At 28.2% G+C, this 26,961-nt stretch overlaps 1 protein-coding gene across 3 annotated transcripts; it reads right to left on the bottom strand.

The window, feature by feature from the left end:
* Positions 1-7,286: 7,286 nt before the first annotated feature.
* On the bottom strand, positions 7,287-25,741 carry LOC142320262 (lipid storage droplets surface-binding protein 1-like). Of its 3 annotated transcripts, none has more exons than XM_075357964.1 (6): positions 25,654-25,741; positions 21,091-21,375; positions 17,864-18,049; positions 14,119-14,329; positions 10,009-10,070; positions 7,287-8,280 (listed from the first exon to the last, which is right to left on the bottom strand). In XM_075357964.1, exons 2-5 carry the CDS (start codon positions 21,352-21,354, stop codon positions 10,039-10,041), a joined length of 693 nt encoding a protein of 230 aa, XP_075214079.1. In that variant the 5' UTR covers positions 21,355-21,375; positions 25,654-25,741; the 3' UTR covers positions 7,287-8,280; positions 10,009-10,038. The 3 variants fall into 3 exon arrangements, with proteins under 3 accessions (XP_075214079.1, XP_075214078.1, XP_075214077.1); XM_075357963.1 differs by lacking the exon at positions 25,654-25,741 and adding an exon at positions 25,459-25,543 and having other exon boundaries at positions 7,287-8,291; XM_075357962.1 differs by having other exon boundaries at positions 7,288-8,291.
* Between the last annotated feature and the right edge of the window lie 1,220 nt (positions 25,742-26,961).

Raw genomic sequence — 26,961 nt, 5'->3', positions numbered from 1 at the left:
TTTACCTTTTGACATCGAACAATAGTACCAACCTAATGCGAAACACAGGTTCAACAATTTTTATTTATATAAATTTCCATTCTCCAGATTCACACCTGACTTCTTTAAAAATAATTTTTATTGGTTAAAAGAATATTTCAGTATTTTACCAGTAATCAAATTAATCAAGGAACATTCTTAAATAAGTGTTTATACTCTGAAAAGAACTGTTGCAGTAGCAAAATTGATAAATTTTATTCTCAAAATAACTTTCCTATTCTGTTAGAAAAATCTTTAATTTGTTATTCTACAAATTTACGAACACAGTCAAGTGTTTCTTTAGGCAAAGGATTGATTGTGCTTCTTCTGGTTAGAATTAAATAATCAATCCGTAATCAGTCGATTACTCAATTATAGTCTTTGGTACAGACAGCAAGCCTTATTTTGTATCGTTATTGACTTAAATATTTGTCAAGAAAATGTTAACCTTGTAAAACGACTAACTGCATAATTTAACATATGTAGATTGTAATAAAATTAAACTAATATCGTTGTTTAGTTTCTTCAATATTTATTGATAATGATGGTGTAATAATCGAAATGAGTATCTAATTTTGACTTTTAATTATTTTTTTTGTTACCAACTTTTGATTATTTTTCAAATTTTTCATCATTTCTAAAAAAAGCACGGCGCCTTAATTATTTTGTAGTATATTAATTATGAACAGCAGGTCTCTTGTTAACTCGATGATTACAAAGCAGTAAATAAATAATAAATCTAGAATGATAAGTAATAAACTAGAATGGAAGCAATTATTTAATAATAGTACATGATCTTTAATAGAAGAAAATAAAATTGTCACTTTTATGATTCTTTTCATCCAGAAATTATAGGCAGCTGGAACTAATTAAGATTAAATATAATTTAAGTGTAATGAAAATTATTCAAAACTGTGAACTTTATAAAAATCAAAACAAATTTAAAGAATACTAGGTTTTAAAAACTCATTTCATTTAGGTTACAGATGATAAACTGTGTTTGATTATTTAGTATGCCCATGAAGACTGTTGTGGTCTTTGACTAAATGCTAGTAATGTGTTAACTGGACATTGCTATGGTGCTCCAGGGCTAGGTCTGCTTGGTGAAATTTGTATGAGAAGAACCATAAACTGTTAAGACCAATAAGTGCACCAGTCTGGTGGTGCTTTCCTGAAGAAAACTGAAAAGATTTTTTTACTTTTTCTGAACTGTTCTACGCCATTTGCGTGAAGCAATCTGAAGAAAATGACCAGATATGTGAAAAACAATTCCGGCAATGGCAACACGATAATGCACCTGTTCGTATTTCACTGCTTGCTCATGAATTTTTGGCTAAAAACAACACCGTTATGATGCATCAGGCTCCATATTTGCTGTACATGGCCCCCTGTGACTTCTTCCTATTCCCAAAGCTGAAAAGAACCACAAAAGATATTTTTGCCAACATTGAAGAGATAAAGACAGAATCACTGAGGAAGCGTAATACCACACCGGGAATTGCATTCTAGAGGTGCTTCAAAGATTGGAAAAAGTGCTGGCACAAATGTATTATATCTAAAAAGGAGTACTTTTAAAGTAACAAAATCAATATTGATGAATAAATAGATTTTTTGAAAAAACTAAAATTCTGTATACTTTTTGATCAGACCTCATATATTGACCTAGGGAACTCTCTTGATGAAAGTGCTATTCAATACAAACTTACAAGGAGAAATATTGCTATATGTAAATACAATTATGTTATATGACTAAAGAAGTTGGATTGAGGAGGCTGATAGTGAGCATAATACTGTAACTTGGTTGTCAGAAGTCATTGAAGAAAGTACGTTTGAAAATGAGAGAAAGAAAAAGAAGTTTAATAAGAACAAGGATTATGGAAGGGACCAAGAAAAAAGTGAATGTGTTCCCACAGAAAAGTAAACAACCAAAAGTAGGAAAGAGGTGGTGAAAAAATGGAGATCCATTCAAGTACAGGTGAAATGAACATCCAAATCCAAAAATCAGTGATCTTATTTTTTATATGAACTGAGCAAAGGCAAATTGTGGATTCATAGATCTGAAGATGAGCTAGTTGTCAGTAATTTTATTATTTACTTCTAGAAAATTAAGTAGTCTTATTACAGACAAATTTCTTAAAACAGTTTTGAAATACTTGATAATACAGCAGTGAATCAACAATTTTCATTATTGATCATACTTTTTCTTAAAACAAAAGTAATTTTGGTAATTTTAATGGCTAGGCATGACTTTTTCAGTCAAGAATTATCAATGAAATCAGCAAGTGACCTTACAAAAACATCAAGCTCTACCAAGTGTTTAGGTTGTAACACATTTATAATTTTACAAGTCTCATTATGAAAGACAGGCATGAAAGTATTTAAACTAAGATCAGAATAAATGGTATCAAATCTATTTTCAACAGGAAAATCGTGTTAGAGCTTAATAACATATTATGGTTTTTATTAGTTGAATTAATTTCCTTGCTGATACAAAAATACTCCAATTTGTTTCCCTGCTTCTATTAGTGATGAAATTCAATAACTTGATTTTTTTACAAAAATATTTTTTTTAACCTAATATTTTTTTCATGTTGTTTTATTATTATTTTTACTTCACCCTGACAATTGGATTATTAATTAATTAAAATTTTTATGTTCATGTTTTGCATCATTCTTTTCATTTCACAGCTGCTCTCTGCATCAGTCATGCTTTAATATTTTATCCTTTATTTTTAGTTTACATTGGACAATTAAGAGTCAAATAGTATGAGAAAATAGTGTCAAATAGTGAAATAAATAGTCAAATAGTGTGAGAAAATAAAATAAAAATTTTTGGCAAATATGTTTTTCAGTAAAAATATTTCACGATTCATGATTGATACGTTTTTCAAATTCACTGGAATTTTCCAGACTGGAATCTTGTGAATCATTTTCCCAAATCCAAAAGTTTTGATTATTCTAATCAAAAAATAAATTTTTAACCAAGAATAACAGTTTCAAAGATTTTAAATACTATAAGCAAAAGTATTAAATGGTCTGATTTACCTATTTTTATTTAATCTTTTACATTCACTGAAGCCAAATCTCAATCTAACATATTTAACACTCAAAAAATTATTTAAATTTAACATCTCTAAAAATTAGAGAACCACTATAATTTTTAAGTTACTTTTAGAGTAGAATTCCTTTTTATTAAAAGATATTTACTGTATATGATATGTTTCATTCACTATTTGTTTCACAATATACAAACATATATAAACTCCTTATAACATTACAAAATAGTGTTATAAGGAATTTATATATGTTCCTCCTTATATTTGTTTATATATGTTACTATAACACTACAAAGTAGTTTTATAAGGAGTTTACCCTAGAACTTCTAGGACTTTACCTTAGAATTATTTTAAGAGAAATCAAAGTCAAAATTATTTAATAAAAAATTAAAGTTAAATTTAAAGAAAATAAAAAATGTTCCAAATCATCACCCTTACTTCTCTCTCTCATATGTGTGCGCGCGCACACACACACACACACACACATACAAACTTCTTGGTTTTTTATTACTTCTGTCATTTATTTTACTTAATTGAAGTTATATAGAAAATATACTTTGAATACTTTGACATCCCACAGTATTTTTATTGAAATAGTATTATGGCTTTTCATTCTCAAGGTTTAATTCAGAATATTTTTATTTTCCATTTTATGATAAGCTTATTGTATACATTAGGAAGTTGGCTTCATTATAATTTGTTCAATTATAATAACTTTGATATAACAAAGAATTTTGATAACTAAGTAAATACATCATCAAGTAAATAAATCATCTTGCTTTTGATTTTGGTATCAAATGAATAAAATTTAGTCTCATTTTTTCCCCTCCATATAGTTTAAATTTGACAAAATCATATTTAACATTAAATCCAGTGAATTTATTTTCTCTTGCTTCCAATTCAAGTTTTTGGAAATTTTAAGAATTTAGCAGAGCTTTCAGTTCATTAGATTGGCTTCCATTGCAGAAAATAAAAATCTGTGACAGTTAGGTGATTGTTTGATCACAGTTGAAAATATACTCACCACAACAAAAACAATACATACAGTAATATCTGTGAGGCTGCAAAGAGCATCAATTCATAATGTAACAGAGCCCATCAGGGATCAATGTTACCTTAATTTTATTTTACTCTGCCCTCGGAACTAATATTTATACACAGAGACATATTCAGTTATAAAACTTAGGTAGGTTTTTAACTATAATTATAAACATTTTGAATGACAAACTAAGCCAGATTTAATAAACAACATGCGCAATAATGGTTTCAATCACCAACAGTTTTGTGGCTTGTTGAAGATAGTCTTGTGGCTATCTTCACTGACTAGTGCTGGTACTGCTGTTCACATGCTGGCATCAGCTGTGTCATTTCTGGTTATTTTTTTGTTGGCCAAATATATTTAAAACATAGTCCAAAAGTATGTTGAATATGAACTGTCTCTTTATTTAGTTATTTTTAATTGACTTCAAAAAAGGAGTAGGTTATCAATTCTACTATATTTTTTTTTTTGTATGTTAGGCAGTATCTCCAACATTAGTAAACCAATTTTGATATATTTTTTTTAAATTGAAGGTATACTTTTGGAATGTCTCATATAAATTTTAACCAAATCTGATGATAACTTCAGGAAAAATACTGAATACCTTGACACACTCAGCCGCAGAACGTACCATGTTGCTCTGTTCCCTGTATAACATGGATATTAATAACAGTCTATACTGTCATTGTTTAATCTCCACAGAAATATTCATGGCACTTCTTTCTCTATTTTTCTTCCATAAACAATCAATCCTTTTTTTCTTGGCTACTTTCCTCTAAACTCCATATAAATATTAGACCTACATTTAATATTTATATAAAATGGTAAAAAAGTGTATTATCCCTAATTGCAAAATTATAATATAAATATTTATATTTGCAATAATAAATTCTAATTTTGCAATATTAAATAAGTAGTCATACAACAAGCTCCCATTCGACATTACCCTGCATGAAGCAAGTTAAATATTATAATTTTTCAATGAATAATATTCTATATTTTTTATAAACACTTTTTTAAGCGGATACTCGCAAATCTTGTCCAAATGTTTACTCACAATAATGAAACCATAAATCTGGTAGATTATGCAACCTCATAACTATTGTCAGAGTTTTCTCATCATGTGGTCTGTTTAATAACTTATTTGGGTTAAAATCAAAGCGATGCCCTCTAAAGTTTTAACTCTTCTAAGAGTGACATAAATTTTCTCCTTGGCAAATTTTTCTTGCTGAGGTCTATCACTGCCCTGTCAGCAGTTGTATCCTGCAATATGTGAACAGTTACAGCACAGCATAATATTAGAGGTAGCATTCTGCGCTTGATGTCTCCAAACCCTTTGTCGGTTGGAATGTGGTACAAACTGGTGAAATGGCTACGCAACCATCAATATCTTTCCTTTTAAGACCAATAGTTTCATCATTAAAATTTATAAGTACAGCTTCCGGTAACTCTCCTTTCCCGTGTCAAGACATTGAGAACATTGAATTTTGTTTGACAAACATTTATGTATTAGACTGACACGATGAGCATGACTTTCATTCTATAATAATTGACTGTTGTGCATTCTCATTTGTGAGTCTACATTCTAGTTGTTGAGAAGTCTGTGAGGAAATATTCATGGCATTTCTTTCACTAGTTTCTTAAAAGATCATTCCTTTCTTGGTAAATTTCCTTTAAACATCGCTGTCTCATTTGAGCAATGTATTTAGTAGGCACCCATATTTTAATTATTAATAATACATATATATATATAAATATGCAACTCTGTGTGTGTGTGTATATATATATATATATATATATATATATATATATATATATATATATATATATGTGTGTATGTGTGTGTGTGTGTGTGTGTGTGTGTGTGTGTGTGTGTGTGTGTGTGTGTGTGTGTGTGTGTGTGTGTTAGATCTAAAATTGTAAAATAAAATAATTTATAAAAAATAAAAACAGACTTAAAAAATAATAGTACTAAAAAGTTACAAATAATTATATTTTTATTTATTAACTAAAATGAAAGTATTTACAACAATTAAGTGTTTTTGAAATCAGTGCCAACCAGCACAATTTAAAAAAAAACCTACGATCTATATAATACAAATCCTACTTCAAACAATGCGAAATTGGTAATAGAAGTTTTACTACAATAAAATGAGATCTACAAAAATGCAATATAACAATAAAATGTGACATACAAAATTATGATATAAGAATACTTTATATGTCTTAGCAAACTCAAGATGAAGGTGTAATCATGAGACACACTCTCTCTCATAAGCTCTTGAGATCCGATTTTACATGTGGAAATCCTGCTTAGCCACCTACCAGTCAGTTGAAATACTAACTTTACATAACATGTTTAATTTGTGTTGGCTGGTACTGACTTCAAAAATAGTTATTTGATGTAAATATTTTTACTTTGGTTAATAAATAAAAATATAATTATTTGCAACTTTTTAGTACTATTATTTATTGAGGTAGGTTTTTATTTTTATTTTTTATAAATTATTTTATATTTTATCTATTTTGCTCTTATTTAAACAAAAAATTAATACAATAATTTGTTTTTGTACAAATTTCTTAAAATTTTATGATGATAATACCAACCTGTTAGTTCAAGCAAAACTAAGAATCTCAAACATTTGCCAATAAAACAATACCAAGCATGTGGATTTTGATCTACGGAGAAGTTAATTCACCCTCAAATAACTAAAGGTAGACTTTCACAGTCTTGACCAGCTTCACACATTCTGTTTTATTTTTAAGAACTAATTCCTAATTAAATGCAAATTAACTTATTTATTTAAGAAAAATTAGATATAACTACTGAAAACTTTACTAATGCCATTTTAAAACAAATCAATAAGCAGGCCAGATTATTTTCAAGTGCTACAGAATTAACCATAAAAGTGCTAATTCAACCATAAAAGTTAACTGTAATTAGGTATCAACCCCATTGTCTATAAATATGAAATTGAAAAATTAATTAACACTACAGTTAAATTAAATCATACAAATATATAAAATAGCAGATTTTTATTAAAAATAGCAGATTTTTACCAAACAAATTTTTTAAAATGTATGAAAATTTTATAATTAAAGAATAATATTAAAATGTTAGTTAAAAATACATAAATATAATTAATTGACAGCTACTTAATATATATAACTATCAAATCATAATGAAGCTGAAAATAAAATTAAAATATATTTTTTTAAATTGTTAAGCAAATTAAGACTACACTTTGTTTATTAGTTCATTAAAAGTTAAGAAATCTTTATAACATTATTCAAACAAAAACAATTAAATATAAATTAAATAAATTAGCAGAAGTGATAATGATAATTTATACAAATTTGTAGAAGCAAATATTTTTTCATGTGAACATTTACAAAAAAATTACCATCAGATAAAAATATATAATTTCATTTATCAGATAAAATTTGTTAAAATTTAATGAATCTTTTTCATTTTGAATCGTGTAATAATTTTATTACGATTGGATTTTTTCATGTTCTCATACTTTATAATGGTCTTATGACCATTTCTATAATAAACTAATTTCTATAACACTATGGAACATATTTGGTATCAAAGTCAATGTGTTATTTCTATAGTGAATAAATCTAAATTAAAAAAACTTAAAATTTACTCACTGACAACATCAGTGTAAATAATAAAAATATTACACACAAAAAGGTTAACAAATATATCTGTTAAAAAAGAAGTTAATAGAAATTACACAAGATTTATGAAAATTGGTATTTTAAATCTCAACTATATGTATAATAATTACTAACAATAAACAAACAACATTTTTTTTTTTTTACTAACAATAATCTCAAATTAAAATATATTTAAAACTAATTTAAATAACAATAATAATACATAAATAACTAGTACAAGTAGAGCAAGTACTATAAATAAGTACTATTAAATAAGCAGCTCTTCAGTTTATTATATTTACTCATGTAATAACATAAAATTACTGCCTCCATGACTGCAATTAAATTAAAAGATACAAATTGAAATATTCTTCTCTTTTCATTGGTGTTGATGGAATTATACCAGATGAAGTTACTGTACTAGATGATCTATGAACATGCTTCACTCTCTTTTTACATAAAGGACATTCTCTAATTGCTTATGAATTTTTTCTGTAATCTCTAAACAAAAACTATAAAAAAAATATTCTGTCAGATTAAAAAAAAATTATAATACATTAAAAAAAAATAATAAAGGATCAAGAAAAGCAAATTTTAAATTAAAGATTTTACAATTTTTTACTATATTTTTGAATTTAAGTCGAATGTACGAAAATCAAAGATATCCTTTTGAATAGATGAACAGATTTCTTTAGAAGTTTTTTCAATTGGTCTATGTACATTAGAGTACCAATGAAAAAAGAAGGAAAATTAGTCAAGGAGTACAGCAGACAGTTCTGAACTATTGTTTATCTAAATTATTATTTCCTTTAATAATTTCATTTCCTTTTAATATTTGTTCTCTTTTTATTTTTTTAGTAAAAATAATCGATAAATGAAGGAAATGTTGTTTTTTTCTTAGATAACGAGGCTTTTTTACCCAATAACCAGTTTAGCCAATTTAAGCTTATTATGCTTTCTACCAAATACTAAGGATGCATTGAACATCCCAGCTTCCTCAACAAAGAAATTTTAGAAGATCAGACCCATATCTACAGAACCAATAATGAAGAAGAAATCAAGGATAGGAGTGATGAGAAAGGACAATCTATCTAAAGTAGTTTATTGTCTTTCGAGAGATGCAAATGATCAGTTACTTCATAAGCATTTAACTATGGTTAATTGTGTAAAGAAGTTGCGATGCATTTTTATTATATTTATTAGGTGCCATGTCCAAATATTGTTATGGGTGACCTACCATGAAAAAGAAGTCACACCTGGAAATGGCATAAGGAACAACCATTATCAGGAACAACTAGTCAGGCTTACCAGGATAAAATAGGAATAGTAGAGTGGTTTTCTCGTTGTATTTATTGATCTTACTGGTTTCAGTGAGCTGAATATGATAGGATAATCAGCTCTGTAAGTGATATCATTACTTTGTTCATCACTAGGACTGGCTCTGTATTGAACACAGTAATTATATTTGAAAGTAATTATTACTCTAAAAAAAAGCAACTCTTTAATTGGTACCTCTTTGTATTTTACATATTGTGCATCATAGCCATAAGGAAGACTGAATTAGATACCAAAAGCAGTAAATTAATGTACCTCCATTTTGTTATTTAACAAATAATCAAGAAGTATCTTCCATATGGCTGGGCAGCATATATACAGATGTGCATGTGCACACCCAGAGAGAGAGAGAGAGAGAGCTCTCTCTTATCTCTATAAGCATAGATTTAGACATTTTTAAATGTGCAAATAAGCTGTACAAAAAATTGATCCAACATACGAAGTTACGTTTTAATCAGGATGCAAATTAAGTCTCTACATTACTAGAGGGTAAAAAGGAATAAAGATTGATTTTGTATAACTACGTCAACCATATGCTCTTTTTGACTCGCTGCTGAATACATAATAGCAATGGAGTCTGTCAGTTACAACGGAAGAACGTACTACTTATTAAATAAAAAATCAGTAATTGTTCCAAAATAATGCTTGTAATTCTGTTCATATTGCCATCAGTCATCAGAATGGTGCATCAAAAAGGAACAGGAAGGAAGAATGGAGCAGTATGTTACATTAATAGTGTGTTTCTATAGCAATAGTTGTCATACTTCAAGAGACTTAAATTGTGTTATTTTGCCCGATATGTATCTTTTTATAATAGAACTGGGAAATGAATGTCAATTCAATTAAAAAAATTAAAAAAAGGAAAATATTTGAAATCACTTAGTTATGACTTACCTGTAGAATAGTATCCATTGAATGGCTTATTTAGTTTTTAATCACTTCATCTTCATTTTTTCCTAAAAATGTAAATAACATTTATTTCATAGATAAAAGTTAGTTATTGTTATCATTATCATTGCTCAGGATCATATTACTTAAATAAAATAAAGCACTACTAAGGCCTATCATCTTAATTCACTACCTTATTTAAAAGAGATTAGTGCAAATAATATTTGTAAAAGAACTTCAAGAATATCCACTTCTCAAAGTAAAAATTATTGTGAATCCTAAAATTAACTTTTTAAAAATATGATTGGTGTTATAATTCAAGCTTCTCAAATAACATAGAATTACACTTTTGAATTCAAAATAAAAAGTTACCTACAAAATAGTATCTGGATCCCATGTGACAAAAATTGTGTTCATCAGAGAGTCATAACTTATATTTAAACTGGAAAACCTATTCTTAATTCTTAATATTAAAATGTAATTTAGCTGAATTAACAAAAAAAAACTTCTTATGTATTAATTTTTAAAATGTTAATATTTGTTATGATGATTGTTTCCAGAAGTATTAACTATCAAGAAAATTTTGTTGCCAACAGTGCCAAGAAAAGCACTGTTTACATATTAAATGACTGATAAACTTATAGAACCTTTCATTTGGGTTAAAATTGTATACATTATTTTATTAGATCAACCAAAGTACAGAAAAAATAAAGTAGGATGACTAACTTATTCCACTATATACGCAGGAGCATTTTCACGATTTACTCGCATCATCAGCTGCAATATATATTTATCTCAAATTACATTACAAATTTTGTAAAATATAATAAACATATGCATTTATTATTTATTTTTATTTTAATTAACAACCTTTAATCTTTTTCTTTTTTTAACTTTTATTCAGTAAAATTAAAACAAAATTTAAAAATATGAAAAATTAATTATAATTGAATTAAAAATTAAAATTAATTTGTAAAAATATTTACATAAGTTAAAAATTCAAATTATTATTTTTATTTGATTATATATATATATATATAAACACACACACACACACACACACACACACACACACACACACACACACACACACACTTGCAGGGATTCATGTTATTTCCTACCACAGGGTAGGAAATAACGCAGCTGCTCCAGTTTAGTAATAGTGCAAATCAACTTGTAACAAAGCTACAATTAAAACATTAGTAGTGACACTAATTGCATCACTATTACTGGCTGATGAGTGCTCCACTTATCCCTAGATTTATGTTATAATGAGTGAATTTACTAAATAATTGTTAAGAAGTATGTTTTAATAATTATTTTTCTGAAAAACATAAATAGTTGTTGATTAATTATATCAATAAAATATTGATTTATTTATGTATTCCTTTTCTGCTTCTGATGGATATATTATTACAAAAATTAATTCAACACAAATAATTTTTTTTAATTACTCCTATTTTTTTAGGTAACTTTAAAAAAATCAATAAACATTATTTTTGTAAATGAATAGACTAAAAACTTAAAACAATAGGTAAACAATAGTAGAACTTAATGATATTAGTCTAGTTATAAAATTCCCAGTTAACATTTTTTCCTATCTATAACTTCAATCACTTACATTTTACAAAAAAAGTAAATAAAAAAAAAAAATATATATATATCAACTAAAGAAATATATACCTATAAATAATAAATAATGAAAAATATTAGTAAATGGGCACATCTCTAAAACCCTGAATTGTTAGAAAATTTCCCAACGTATTTAGTATTTATTGATTTCACCATTTATTCATCTTAAGAAAGGAATTTTAAATAATCATAACAGTTTTCACATGATAAGAAAAAATGATGACTAATGACTACACACACAGGGTAGAGATGTAGCATCTTGTCATTTCATTTGGATTTCCCATGTGTGAATCCTGGTCAGGCGTGGCATTTATTTTTCATAATCTAAAAATTTCCATTTTCAAATTTCCATGTATAAGCTTCTGTGTAAAATTAATTAAACTAATAAGACCAAATACTGAAAAGTTAATATACAGTAAACTAAAAGAAAAGTTAAAAACCATTAAATTATTATCTAAGCATTTTTTTACCAATATTTTTGCACATGCATGTTGATTTTTTATTCTTCTTCAACTGATGCAATTTATTTCATAATTATTAATTCAAACATAGTTTTTCCTAATTTACTCTTCATTAAATTAAATTTACTAAATTTCTTAAATACTGTAAGAGTACTACAATGTTTTGTTAACGCAAATTGAATGCAGGCACTTCAATAAAGAAAAAAATAATCATATTCTTCACAAAAATAAAGAAATAATTATGTTTTCAAATTCCAACCAACCCAATGAAATAAAGGCAATCCTAATAGAAAACTAAAATAAAAGAATACAGCAAACAAATTCAAAAGGTACTGTTACTGTATATCAGAATGTAAGAAGCAGCACATATTCATTATAACATAATCACTATGAATCCAATGACAATATTTTATGTTTACCCTTCCTCTAAAGTAGATAATAATTATAGCAGCACAACAACAGAGTAAACAGTCAAAACAAATAATGTATAAAGGGGGCAGTTTCATTATTATATAAATAAAGCCCTTGTATGTACGTAATTTTTTTTACATGTTGTCAAGTGAATTTTATATGACATTTTTAGATCATTTGAATGAATTCTTGATTTTATGAACAATGATAATAATATGCTCACATACTACCCTATAAAGTACTGTTGTATGACACAAAAAAGAAATGTATGCCAAAAACAGGGCTAAGGGAAGTATATTATCTAATCAATTCAATCGTCACTATCTTGAGTCTCAAGATACGTTTACCTAGCCACAAGTTTAGCACATGAAATATTTATGAAGAACTAAAAACATCATTTAAGAAATCCTTGTTCTTTGTAAGTACTGTACAACTAATTTAATTATTAAAAACCTTTATGGAACACTGCAAGTTATTTGTGAGTGCATTTCTACTCACAAATAACAGGGACTAATATATAGATGTCTGTAACAGAAATCCAATAATCCAGATATGGTAGAAAATCATTTTTTCCAGATCAACAAATAAATATCCATTTTAATCAAAGGTGACCTTTGTTTCAGTTTTATTCACAAATACAGCAACAAACCGTAAAATTTATTTTTTTCTATATTTTTGTATTCCTGTTTAATTTCTAATTTAATTTCGTACAATCAATTTGAACAATCAAATAACAGATTTACACTTATAAATCATTGGCAATGTTTTTATTTATTGCCTAAGAAACAATTCCATGGATATATTTCTCAGTAAAAACAATTATTATATTTAGTCCAGTACTATCCAATTAATAAGTAATCATAAATGTAACTTCTAAAATATAACTTCTTCAAGATGCAAAACATGTGGAAATTTTTTCAGTTCTCTTTTTCATAATTTTGAAAACTGTTTAATATATTACTTTCCAATTTTAGTGAACTATTTTCAATAATTTCATCACTTTTAATTTCTTTTTTGTTTTATTTTTACTTCTTTTATTCTTTTCACTTTCTTTGAAATGCTAATTTCATAATTTTAATATTTAAACTACTATCACCATCCTTTATCAGACAATTTCATTACTCATAAGTATGTTTCCAGTTTCATTCTTATAAAAGTCTGTTCTCTGCTCCATCATGAGCATTTTTTTTTTTTTGACTATGCAGTTAAATGCTCTGTTAGACATTCAATTAAACATATTGAATGGCTTATAATAAATGTTATAAAATAATTCATACTGAATTATTACTAAATAACATCAGAAATCTATGATTACTATGATATACACAAAATACTGATAAGGAACGTTGAAGTGTCTAAAACTATTTCTCTCTGATGATTTCTATATGGATATATATAATGTTTTTAAGTGTTGCAGATTATTGTCAATGATGTGTTCAACCCACTTTCTCCAGTTTCTGAATTTGTTGTAAAAGAAAGATTAGAACTTACTGGCATTCTAAAATTATAATGAACCAATTCATCCTGTTATTATCAGCTTGTTCTGGTAAAATGTAACTACTGCAAAACAAACTTAAATGAAAATAATATCATAATAAAATAATAATAATACCTTCAACAGTAATTTCCTGTGGTTGATCTTCATCAGTGGATGTGATAAGTTTAACTGCATCACTTACAGAGTCTCTTAAACATGAAGGAATTTGCTGAACTCCATGAACTGTATCTGTTCCACATTGTTTTACATCATTGACACAATCATTTGTATGCACTACTATAATATGATATGCATCATGTATAAACTTCTTCGAATGATCATAAATCTAAAACATATAGACAGTACATATTTTTTATGTAAAGATTATTATAACAAACATTAATTCCTAATTATAGAAGTAGTTCAGAAGAGCTGAAATTATCACATCAGCTGGCATATTGTCCTTACCTTTATTACAAGAAACCAGCTGTGAATTTTACAGAAATTAATTTAATGTGTGCATGTAATATTAAAATAATGAACAATGGCCAATAGAAAACATTTATGATCTAATCTGAGCCTTAACAATTCAGAGGCATACATTTAAGTAGCATGCATCTCAACAATAAGGTTGAATGTTAATCTGAGTGAAAAATGTGACTGGTTTATGGCGCTAGTTATTAGCCCCCACTGTTGTGAAAACTGTTATATATTCAATTGTATCAGGTAAATATGAAGGTATGGATTAACATTTACAGTAATGGTCCTTAATCTCACAGAACATATAGGAAATCTGCAGTTTCAAAGATAGGGCAGGCTCTGGTCTGTCCAGTACCCCGTGACTTGTTTTAGATAATTTTATCTCTCATTCCTTGAACTCAGAACTGAGCTCCTTCACTGCAAAATAGGTAGTTACTTCAGGTGCGTTCCAGTAGATATGGTTGGTTGCACTTCATTGAGCAGTGTCTTAAAAGGTAAGTCAGTTGGATATAGTTGACTACAGCATATTAGGATGGCTGTAGATGGTGAGCTCCAAAGCAGGTTTTCCTTAACAAAAAGCAATTACTCCAATGCTGCACTGGAGCAGTAACTTACTCCAAACAGCAAAGAAAGTTGATTGAAGAAAGTTGATTCTTGGGTCCTGTACACAAATATACTAATACATGTTGGACTTAGATTTACATCCCAGCTCTGTAGGGGAAGACATTCCCACCTTGTGATGTTACTGGTCACCACACCACCCCCTCCTTTCCGAGCCCTGAGGGGCTTTATCTGTGAATGCCTCAAAAAACGGCTCGTGAACGTTCGACCTCGTATCGGGGACAGACGAAGAGGACGTGGTCCACTGTATCATCAGTCTCACAATCCGAGCATTGACTCGAATCCACCAAATGAAACCTAGTCAAACTCGCCCGAAAGGCAACATGCTTGGAGAGAAAATGTGTAATATACCAATTGGGGATACCCATCCAATCACACCTAAATCAAACACTGTAGGAAATATACCATGCATGTAGCGCGATCTGTGAGGGATTCATCCCACCTGACCTGCCAAGACGCAAGGCCCCGGTCTTCAATCTCTTGCTTTTGTTCTGAAGTCAATAGGTTATTTACCTTGGAAATGTAGCGTTCCCTACACTCATTAGCCAAGATACCTATTGGTTTGACACCGGCTATAACATAGACTGCCTCCTGCAAGACCGTTCTATAACTGTCTATGACAGCCAGCAAGAGGAGTCGCTGGGCCCACAACAAAATGTCTGCGCAACACCTAAAAGCCATGAGGTGAGCCCTGACAGGCGCATCATACAGCACAATAGCTTCACTGACACCTTTGTAAAGGACACGCATGGTACAGTAATTCAACCCCCAATCGGGATGAATGGCTCTAGGAATTCTATAAAAACCATTAGCGGCCTTTTTTTGCTACATACTGTAGATGTTCCTTGAACTGAAAATTTTCACCAAGGATAACACTCAAGTATTTTTGAGCCGTAACATACCAAATAGGGAGACCAGCCATCTGAACCCGGATTCATCGGGAAACAGCCAATCGGCCCTTAAGCAACATCATTGTGCTTTTCTCTGGGCTGAAAATTATCTTATGTTGGAGACTTCACACTCTGAGTGTCTCACAAGCATGAGCACCTCGGAACTCGAATCTCGTTACACGAATCCCCTTCAATCAGTAGCAGAGCGGCATCAGCATAAGCGACAACACGACAACCACATGGCAACCTTAAACGCAACATGGAATAAATTCTATGATCCAAAGAAGGGGACTCAGAACACTGCCCTGAGGGCATCCTTTAGTTAAGGTCTTATGAACCTCTGAGCTGCCATCACGCAAAGTAACGATGGCTGAAGTAACTTTAGAGCACTTCTAATTCATTTCGTGTACCTTACGCTTCTGCATCTGAAACAGAGCAGAGGGTCTCCATCAGTTATTAAACGCCCCAGATATGTCAGAAAAATCCCTAATACATATTTACATGGACTACTAGAGGAAGTTATATCAATCACCTTTAGTATGGCATCCTCAGTGCTCTTGCCTGGTCGAAAACCATACTGGTTGTCCATTAGCAAATGATCAGTGGCCAATCTAACATTAATACACAAATATAGGACCTTCTCAAAAACCTTGCCAATCACAGGCAAGAGCGTTAGTGGACGGTAAGAAAAACCAGCAGTAGGCTCTTTGTCGCCACCTTTGAACAACAACACCAAGTCTCCACACTTCCAACACGCCAGAAAGTGGCCAGTGAAGAGCAACCTATTATAAATTCTAGTTAGAACTTAGATTAATAGCTAGATTCCCAGTGAGTGACAGTGATCTTTTGATCTTGTTCTGTGGCCCAAGATGAAAAGTGAATAGCTGAATGAAAGCTTCTTATAGCAGAAGGATATCACCCTGGTACAACAGAAATATGTGAGTGATTGCACTTAATGGTAGGCAAGTCACAGGTTACAATCTGAACTTAACTGGCAGTAGATAAGACAGTTAAATTCTGCAAAGATAAGTATGGTTGCATGTTGTCAAAATGCCATATTGTCAATAAGGGACATCCATAAAGATGTGTGCTCATGATAAAAGTTTATTTTTTGATGACTCAAATGTGGTTAAATTATAAAAACATTCCACATAATATAGTAATTAATCATGTTCAAGTTATTTATTTTAGTTAGATTATATAATTTTTAACTATATGTAAAAACAATAATTAATGATGTTAAATTAGTTAATTTATCGTAATGTATGATGTTAATTTATCGTAAAACTAAGTAGACTTAACTATTATAAAAACTGAAATCATCAGAGATTGCTAGTAATACTGATAATAAATAATAATTGTGTTAGAACAATTTAAAACATATTAAATCTACAAAAATTGAAGTTCAGACTAAGTAATGAAACTCAAATAGTTAATGAACAGAACAATATTTTTAATTTGATATATTAAGAAAGATTTTTAACTGACAGTTTAAATTGATCTTTCATTCTCAATTGTAAACCTAAATATTTTTACTTTTAGTCTATTATTAAATAGAATAGTGACCAGATGCAGTATTTAAAAATTGATATTTTAATTAAATACTATTGTTAATAATCTATATTATTAATGCAGCAGTAATATATTATTATTTTTAATAATAATAATATATTATTATTATTATTAAAATTCAAGAGTGAAAATAATTTAATATCAAAAGACTTCTCTCTCTTTTGATGAGTTCTGTTTTACTACTCTATTTGAAGGTTTATTCTTGTATTAATACTGATGTAGAAATAGGTATGTAAACATTAATCATAAAGTCCTATCTATCATTAAAAAAATATTTGAATATTATGCATGCAGTGAGAATATATTACAAAATGTACCTCATTCGGTGTTAATTTAACTGCTGGAACATATGTCTCAATCAAGTCGAGTCCTTTACACAGAGCTGAATCTAATTTTCCAAGGGGACTTTCAATTGATGGACAAGTTTCACCAACCATTTGCACAGTAAATGTCAAACTTTTTTCAAATTGTTTGAAAATTCGCCTGGTAATACAGTTACAAGACTGAAAAAATTTATTTCCAATAGAATATTAATCTTTCTTAAGTAATAATGAAAAATTCAATAAAACACAAACTGTAGCTTTTAAAATGACATACAACCTAACTAATTAATGCAATAGAACACCTTAATATGATTATAAAGACAAGTCTACTCCCACACATAACATATCTCTGAGAAAAATATTTATTTGACATCAATAATACAGATTTTAGAGTTATTCAGTCACAACTCTACACTTTTGTAATTTCCATTGATAAACTTATACATAAAAAAAATAATGTTGTAGTAAGAATAATCTGAATACTATGTATTATGGAATGAAGTATGTGCATACAACAGCAAAACATTGACAGTCTCCATTACAAGCAACTGCTTTCAAATCTTTTATCTCTCCCCACCAATAAAGATGCCACTCCCTATCACTTGGTTATATTATACATAAAATGTTAACCTTGTAGTATTTTTATTTTACCTGCTTTATTTCAAGACAGTTCATTTACAGAGCATTCTATCCTTGTTTACCTTAAATGTTTACAGCAAATAAGAAAATTGTGGTCCCTTAATTTGAGGCAGTTGAGTTTGTAAACTGTGGGTAGATTATTTAAATAAGATATAAGCAGTTTGTTTTATAAAAATGAATAAATACTAACTAAATACAGTATCTTTTTTTTATCTATCTACACAGGTAAAAATCAGACTGCTGTCATAGTTATGTAATTTTAGGCAAATACATTAACTTTTAAAAACAGAGGGAAAAGAAATAAGAAATAATATTTTTGTTTCTCATTTTTTTTTTTTTGTTTCAGGGCAGAATCTTGAAAATATCTAACACCTTTACTGATAATACTTCAAGATAATATAAAACTTAACAGTAGAAATTAGAATTAAGCTGGAAATTACCTTTGAATCTTTTTGTATAAGGCCAAATAAATTCACTTTATGATGGATGCCCTGCTTTACCTGCCCAGGCAACTGCAATAACTGAATAAAATTGATGCCTCTACAGAAAAGGACTACGTCTGTGGGACATATTTGTTATAAGGTTGTAAACAAGTTATAACATAAATTGCAGAGTATCATTTTATGGAATTAATTTGTTTCTAGATTATCATGGATGAGATATTGCTTGTAATGTTGCTAGCCTGTTCACTATGGAGGAATGATGCTTAGCAGATCTAAAAGTTTGTTGGTGCTCAGCATGATATTTTTTAGATTCCAGTATGTTAACTCTAGTGGGAATCTTAAAATTATGGAAGGCTTTCATTTTCTTCAGAGAACTACAATACATTTCATTGTCTACACAGGAATTCATTGTATAATTCATTAGTAGTGAATAATGAAATAAATGAAAATGTAATTCAACAGTAGTTTGTATACTGTTTGAGTGTTGGTTTATGATCTCAAAGGGAGTGTTATAGAAAGTACCTAGAGACAAACTGAAAGAGGACTCTTTTGTAATTCCAGTAGTCAAAGATCTCTCTTAGAGAGATTGGTGTTCTGAAGTATTCTAATTGGTTTGTGATCACTCCCAAAAAATCATTAACTTTTTATACCATTTTTTCCTAAATGAACCATTATCATGGTAGATATGGACTTCAAACATTATAAGAGTATCAGGACTTATAACCCTCTAAAAATAGGAGTTAAATGTGTAGTGTGTACATTTTATTAACATAATATGGAGTTAAAGTTTTGCTTAATGAAAATTGTTGTTTGACAGCGCAAGAGATAGAAGACCTCCAAATTGCAAAAACTATACTTTTAAAAATCTTGAACCAAGAATTGGGAATAGCCACACAGTTGCCAAATGGTTACTGTCTGAAGACAAAAAGAATTGGTTGGAAGTTGCCAAGGACAATTTTAAACAATCAGAAATATCCCAAAAATGTTCAAAAGGGTCAATTGCTGGGAATGAATTGTGAATTTACAGTTATGACTATGAAACAAAAGTCCAATCTTCACAGTGGAAAAAAAAGGCTCATTGAAGGAATGCTTACTGGTTTTTGTTAACCATGAAGGTGTTGTTCACCAAGAATACATTTCAAAAGGCCAGGTGGTGATCAAAGAGTATTACTTGGAAGCTCTAAAGAAATTACATGATGCAATGATAAGGAAACAATTTCTAATTAAACAAGGAATTTTACAACTTTGTTACCCACATACAGTCCTGGCCTGACTCCCGACTGTTCCTTAAATTGAAAAAATCAACTAAAGGAAGATTTGATGATATAGAGGAAATTAAAAATAATGTGACAAAGCAGCTGTCAGCTAATCAGTTAAAAGAAATCAAGGAGTGCTTTCAAAAATGAGTGCATCATTAAAAAAAGGTTGTGGCTTCAAAGGAGAGCATTTTGAAGAAGCAGATCATCACTATTGACCACAATTAACTTTTTTCCTGCTAAAGCACAAGGTCAAATACTTTTTGGGCAGACCTCATAGAGGTAGAAAATATGAATAAATTTCAAATAATTTTAAGAATTAATCTTTTATGTAAGTGTTTATGTTGTACCTTAAGGCAGTTTACCAAATTTGTTTGTTGTCCCTTACCAATAAGTTTGTAATAATTTTATTAGCTAATTTTATTTACTAGCCTTGTTTTCCTAAGGAAACAAATAAGCAAGACCATAAAGCAAACAACAATTTTCAAGTTTATCACTAGAAGGAATTATCAATTTTAAGCTTTGTACAAATGTTAGGAAAGTTCAGCAACATCACTGCCATTGTTTTTTTTTAACATCACTACAACAAAGTATTACCTGTCAAAGTTTAAAAAGCATAAACACACAGATGTGCCGAATTTCTATGTTGGATATCTGAAGTATTGCTGCTGCTAATAGTAAAATATAGGGAATAATGTACCACAAAAGAATGTCATAGGTAACAAGAAGCCAGTCATTAATCCAGCAATCCACTCAATGCAGAATTGATAATATTTTCATTAAATTAATTTAAACAAAAATAAGGAAGCATTAAACACTTAATACAAAATTCAATTGGGCTATAATATAAAATATTCTAAGATATAAAAGAGAAAATACATACCTTAATTTTTTTATACATTCCATTCGCATAATTTATAATATCTACAACAATTGGTAGATTTGTAACTCTGTGAACACAATTAAAACGATATCTTACAACCTGTTGGTCATCAGCAGGAGCATTAGGTTCTGCTGTAGATACATTTTCGGAATATCTTGGAGAAAAAACTCTTATACTAGGAATATTTTGTGTAGTAATTTCTTCTTCAACCTGACTAAGCTGGGAAGTATTAGTTGTATCATTTGATTTAGATGGCATATCCATTATAAAATCCTTAATTAAAAACTGAAATTTGGTAATATAAGGTAATAATAACAAAATAACTGTTAATAATAAAAAAATTAACTGTAAAACATAACTTTAATTACATATTATGTCATACACTTTTAAATATATCATATTAACATAAAAAGTATGATAGTCATCAACATATAAAGTTTGCAAAGCTAGCTGAATTTAATCCAAAGTAATTAGATATATTACAATTTAAAAATACCACAAATTGATTATTTAAATATAACTGAATTATAAAAACAAACATTTTGAATGCTTGATTATGAATCTGCTGATCTCTGAAGTTAAGTAACCAACCCCTACATAAATAACTACTGTGCACAAATTACATTTTTAGCTAGTAGACATAGCACAGATGCTACTTAAATAAATAAAAAAAGGCTGAAAAAATTTACTAATGAATTAAGCAAAAGACTGAAATTAGGATTAAAAATAATAACATATCTTTTGCAGTAATTTTCAACTTTATAAAATCAATCAGATGGTAATACATGCTGACCTTTGTGGTGCCTCATGAAATTTCTGGGTATTAAAACTGGAATTCTAAATTGGCATGCGTTACATGTTACAAAAATTCATCTATTATCACAGATAACCATAAATGGATTTCATGAAAGAGTAGAAACTTCCTTAGAAAAACTGAATAAAAGCGAATATCTAGATGTGTATTCTAGATACCACATCTTAGTTCACACTTGTAACATGTAATAATAAAAATTATTCATAAATAGTGTATCTTTTCTAACTATGTGAATCCAGCAACAATGAATTTGAAACTGAATAATACTGATTTTTCATCCTTTTCTCTTTAATATCAAAGTTTTTTAAACATATTAATCGTAGTAAATTTTATTTAATGAACTTTTATTTTGCTCAGTTGTAATTGTGTAGAATAAATGTGAATTTTATAGTAAAATGTCACGCAATAAATTTATATTTAGTGCATCTTTAATTTTAATCTGTAAATAGTGCAGATTTATTTTTATTGATTAGAAAGTTTAGCAGAAAATACTACTTCATATTAAAGAAAAATTCATTACTATTGTTTTTACTTTCAGGTGATTTTTTTTTGGGACATTGACTACCAAGAATATTAGCCATTAAAACAGGTCAACATTCTCCAGTAAATTGTACTCAGCATTCTCAAAGTTAGTAATGCATAGAAACCAATTCATTGAATACAATCTTAGCCACCAACATTTTACTTTATTTCACATACTTCAGTTTCTAAAGTTCTACTTTATGAGACATTTTTGAAGTTGCAGAACCATCAGATCGTAAGAATACAGTTTACAATCTTACCTTAGTATTTACCATTACCATTATTTTTATGAAAACATTTTATTAATAATACATGAGCATGTAGATATCTAATAAAGTTGGGTTTTAATATTATATTACAAAATGTTACTTTTTTTTTGCATTTAATATTATTATGTTTCCTGATTTAATCTCTTTTGCCAGGCTTAGAACAGTTTCAGATTTGTCTATTTTTTATCAGTAGTTTTGCAACATATCTTGTTCTGAAGAACCTCTTAACCATGATCATCAAGATTCAACTATGTAATTACAAACTATGAAATTCATTGAACAATTTTATATGAATAAAGTCTATTTAAAATAACAACAAAATAACCACCAAACACAGTAACAGAACCTAAAAAACTAAAAGTTGACTTTCGCAGGATCTCGCATCATCAGTCCTTCAAAAGTTGACTTTTGGTATTAGTTTTTATGTTCTGTTACTGTGTTTAGTGGTTATTTTAGGATATTTGGCACATTTTTCAGTATGTGGATGAATTTTTTGAATTTTCACAAAATTAGTCTATTATGCCCTTTATAATAAATTAACTACATGCTATTCTAGTTTTAGGCCATCAGCTACCAAGAGGGAAATCTACTCATTATAAAAAAAATTTAAATTCTAAAAAATATTTTATTAAAAATTTATTTGTTGAATTGTTTTCTTGAAATTATTTTTTGAAATGCTTCCTGCTCTGGAAAGTTACAAAAACGTTTTTTGACAAGAAGGGGCAAGTATTTGAAAATTCAAAAAATGTATGTATGTTTTACAACCAATTTGACCAAAATTGAATACATATTGAATTTTACCCCAACATTTTGTCCTAAGACAAAATTAAGAAATCATATGCTAGAATTGAGTTTAGGTCTTTCATGACAAAAATACAAAATTAAAAAGGAAAACAAATGAAAATTTAAAAATTCAAGTTATTTTTAATTTTAATGTCAATGGTATCCATAGGGTTGTCGTATACAAGTGACTTTAAATGGTCCCGTAAGAAAAAGTCAAATTTTAATCTCAATTTTTTTTTTAATAATAAATAAGCATTTAAGACTTTTCATGCAGGGATGGATCACACCCCATAATAAAACCCTTTAAAATATATCTTTCATATGTTGTAAATGTAATGGTCTTTAATTTTTGGCTCATAAATTTGTTCATCAAAACGTATCCTGATGTATATTTTATTTTATATCACAGCTTAGATTGCTGTAAAGTTTAAAACAAATAACTTATCCAAAAAGTTCATGTTTTTAAATTGATTAATCCATTCATGTCCAATAAATTAACAAACAAATAAATCAATATAAATAGGTTGATTAGACTTTTCAGAAGGTCCTTGCATGCAATTCATTCCTGATAATTGGCAGAGTAAATTTTTTATTAAAAAGACAACCTGAAGGGACTTGAAGAGATTTCACTGGATAACATCATTCTGATGCTAAGCTATTTTAGATGGAAAACTCACCTTGAATGGCCATTTTAATAAAATTATTAAAAAGATGGTAGTTACTAATTATGCTGAAATAAAACAAATAATCAGGTTTAATTGAGAAACGTTTTTTATTGAAAGAAAAAAATAGTAATGTCTTCAATAAAATTGGGTGCAAAGGAGAATTAATTGGAAACCAAATCTATTGTAACTATCAACATTTTTATTTAAATACAAATCAAATTTTATACTTTGAATAAAAATTGCATATTGTATCATTGTTCTTTTAATTTATTAGTATTAATTAATTAGGTAATAATTAATTTTTCCTGTTTGCTTATTCACAGAGAATACCTAGTGCTGCTAAAATTATTCAGATAATTTCAAATAACTAATATGATTAGAAGAGAAATTGTACTAAAAACATCAATTTATTTAGTTAAAAATAATTAAAAAAATAAATACTTGTAATTTTTCCATTGAAAAAATAATGAAAATTTGGAACAACTATGACTAATGTTGCATATACTTTTCAAACAGGAGTCAAAGCATGTATAAACATATTTTTTCTTCCTTATACCAACAGCAATAAAGATGCAGGAGTATTCTTACATGTTAATGTACAAGAACTAACATGTTTTTCTTTTATTTTGTGTTAAAATACACTTTTCATACAATCTTTATTTTAATTTTTAATATTTAACAAAACTATTGTTTATAAATAATTTAATATAAATTTACAACAAAAAATAAGTTTCTTAACTACTTCTAAAGAATTTTACATACAAAAACATGGACTCATTTTGTTTTCTTTTATAGAATCCATAAGATACCTGAAAAGTAAAAAATATTAACAAAAAAGTGGCAGAAAAAATATAAATACATATGGACAAAACAAAATCAATGAATTCTACCTTAAGCAGAAAAATAAGAGATTTTTTCTTAATTTTTTATTTGAAGAATGCATTTTTGGATTACTTTCATCATAATTTCATTTTTATTATAAATAATATTGAATCTTAGAAATTGCATGAGTCAAGCTTTGAAAATTGTTTTTTTTTTTTTTTTTTTTTTTTTTTTATAAAAAAGTCCATATAACTTCATTAAACATTTTTTTGTATCTCAGATTTACATATTCTTACAAAATACTTATACAGAAAAGAAATGTCCATTTCAGGCAAGAAGTATAAAGTAGGAGAACTTGTTAAAGATGCATTAGAACAATTTATAAATTAATTTCTAATAACTGCTTAATTAGCATATCTGCAAAAACTTTAATGAAAAATGAGAAATTAGAATTAGTTTAATAATATTAAAACACTTATACCATAAATCATACCTAACAGATTAACTGCCCCTTAAGTTATTGCACTTAACATTAAAACAATTAGACTAAAATCTACAAACAGGCTTTTGTAGGGATAGATGATGAAAAATAAATGTCAAGAATAGTTGAGTCTCCCCACTCTTTACAAGTGATAGAAAATTTGAAGCAATTTTTATTCCATTACGTTATAAATAAATAAAAACTTACCTGATCTAAGTTTCTAAGTACCTAATGTTCAGTTCAAGCAACAATGATGAGACTGTGGACAAATACTAGATATGGAGTAATAAACTTATTCGTTTTAAAAAAACATGTTTATGCAAGCTGGAAGATAAAGAAAGTTTATTAAATTAATATTAGACAAATTTAATATAATTATTTCAAAAACAAATATTTCATTACTTATCTTATAAAGTTATCTCTATTATTAAGTTACACATTATTAAAATAATAAATATATTTATCATATCATTGGATGGAAAATATAAAATAAAAATTTCAAGTTATTAAAATTATATATAGAAATTTCATTACACAATACTACAAATTTTAACGAAATCTGGTTTTATTAATCATAACATTTGACCTAGACAAGTAAAGAACAAGTTAAATCTTATTTCCTAAGTAAGTTTCGCAGTCACACTGAATTTTATAGCTCAATCTTTCAGCAGATAAGTTGACAATACCACTCTGTGTTAATTTTTATCAAGAAGGTCCCAGGGTTTGAATTAAGATCTTGATACGTTTCATTCACTAAATTGGCCATTCTTAATACCCACAAACAGTCGACTGAAAACCCTTATTCAGAGAAGTATCACCAGATTTTATGTTCAAGATCAACTAAATGAAGCATAACCAAACAGAAGGAGTAGTCAAGGAGGCCCAGAAGCATGGCCTGCAAGGTCTTCTGATCTCAATCCTCTTGACTTTTTCTTATGGGGCCATTTAAAGTCACTTGTATACGACAACCCTATGGATACCATAGAAGAACTGGATACAAGAATTCTAATTTTCTTAAGAAAAAGCAAATTTTCACAATGAACATTTTTTAATTAAAATTTAAAACGTTATTTCAATAAATAAAAATATAATATAATATAATATTCTCAATAAGCGCGCAATTCTAGCAGACTCGGCAATGCTTCGCTATTGCTAGATCTGCGTATACATACAGATTAAATGACAACAATTGAAAGTTTCATAAAACCTTAAAAAACTGAACATTAGCAATTTAACAAAATTTAACCTTTCACTTTATAAAAGTCAGAATGTAAATAAATCCAAATGGCAAAAACAACAGCACTACCTATCGGATTTAATTTACACTACTCTCTAATCACAGTATTCGGTGGAAAATAATTTTTTAACAAAAAGTGTTGTGGCTGCAAAATCATTACAATTAATACTGAACATTAAGAAACTTACAAAACATTACGGAACCTTATAAAATTTCACCTTTAACTTTATAAAATTCAGAATGTAAATAAATCCAATTGTCGGAACAGCACTACATAT

The sequence above is a fragment of the Lycorma delicatula genome, chromosome 2, assembly GCF_047948215.1.
Source record: "Lycorma delicatula isolate Av1 chromosome 2, ASM4794821v1, whole genome shotgun sequence".
Classification (NCBI taxonomy): Eukaryota; Metazoa; Arthropoda; class Insecta; order Hemiptera; family Fulgoridae; genus Lycorma; species Lycorma delicatula.
The sequence above is the reverse complement of the archived record's forward strand: the minus strand, read 5'-3'. Positions and strand labels throughout refer to the sequence as shown.

Excerpts from the sequence above, each read along its gene's own strand:
- LOC142320262 (XM_075357964.1), bottom strand. The coding sequence starts at position 21,354 with ATGGATATGCCATCTAAATCAAATGATACAACTAATACTTCCCAGCTT. Across the intron at positions 18,050-21,090 it reads GAATGTATAAAAAAATTAAG|TCTTGTAACTGTATTACCAG; the intron begins GTATGTATTTTC and ends AAATTTTTTCAG. Across the intron at positions 14,330-17,863 it reads TTAAATTAACACCGAATGAG|ATTTATGATCATTCGAAGAA; the intron begins GTACATTTTGTA and ends TATATGTTTTAG.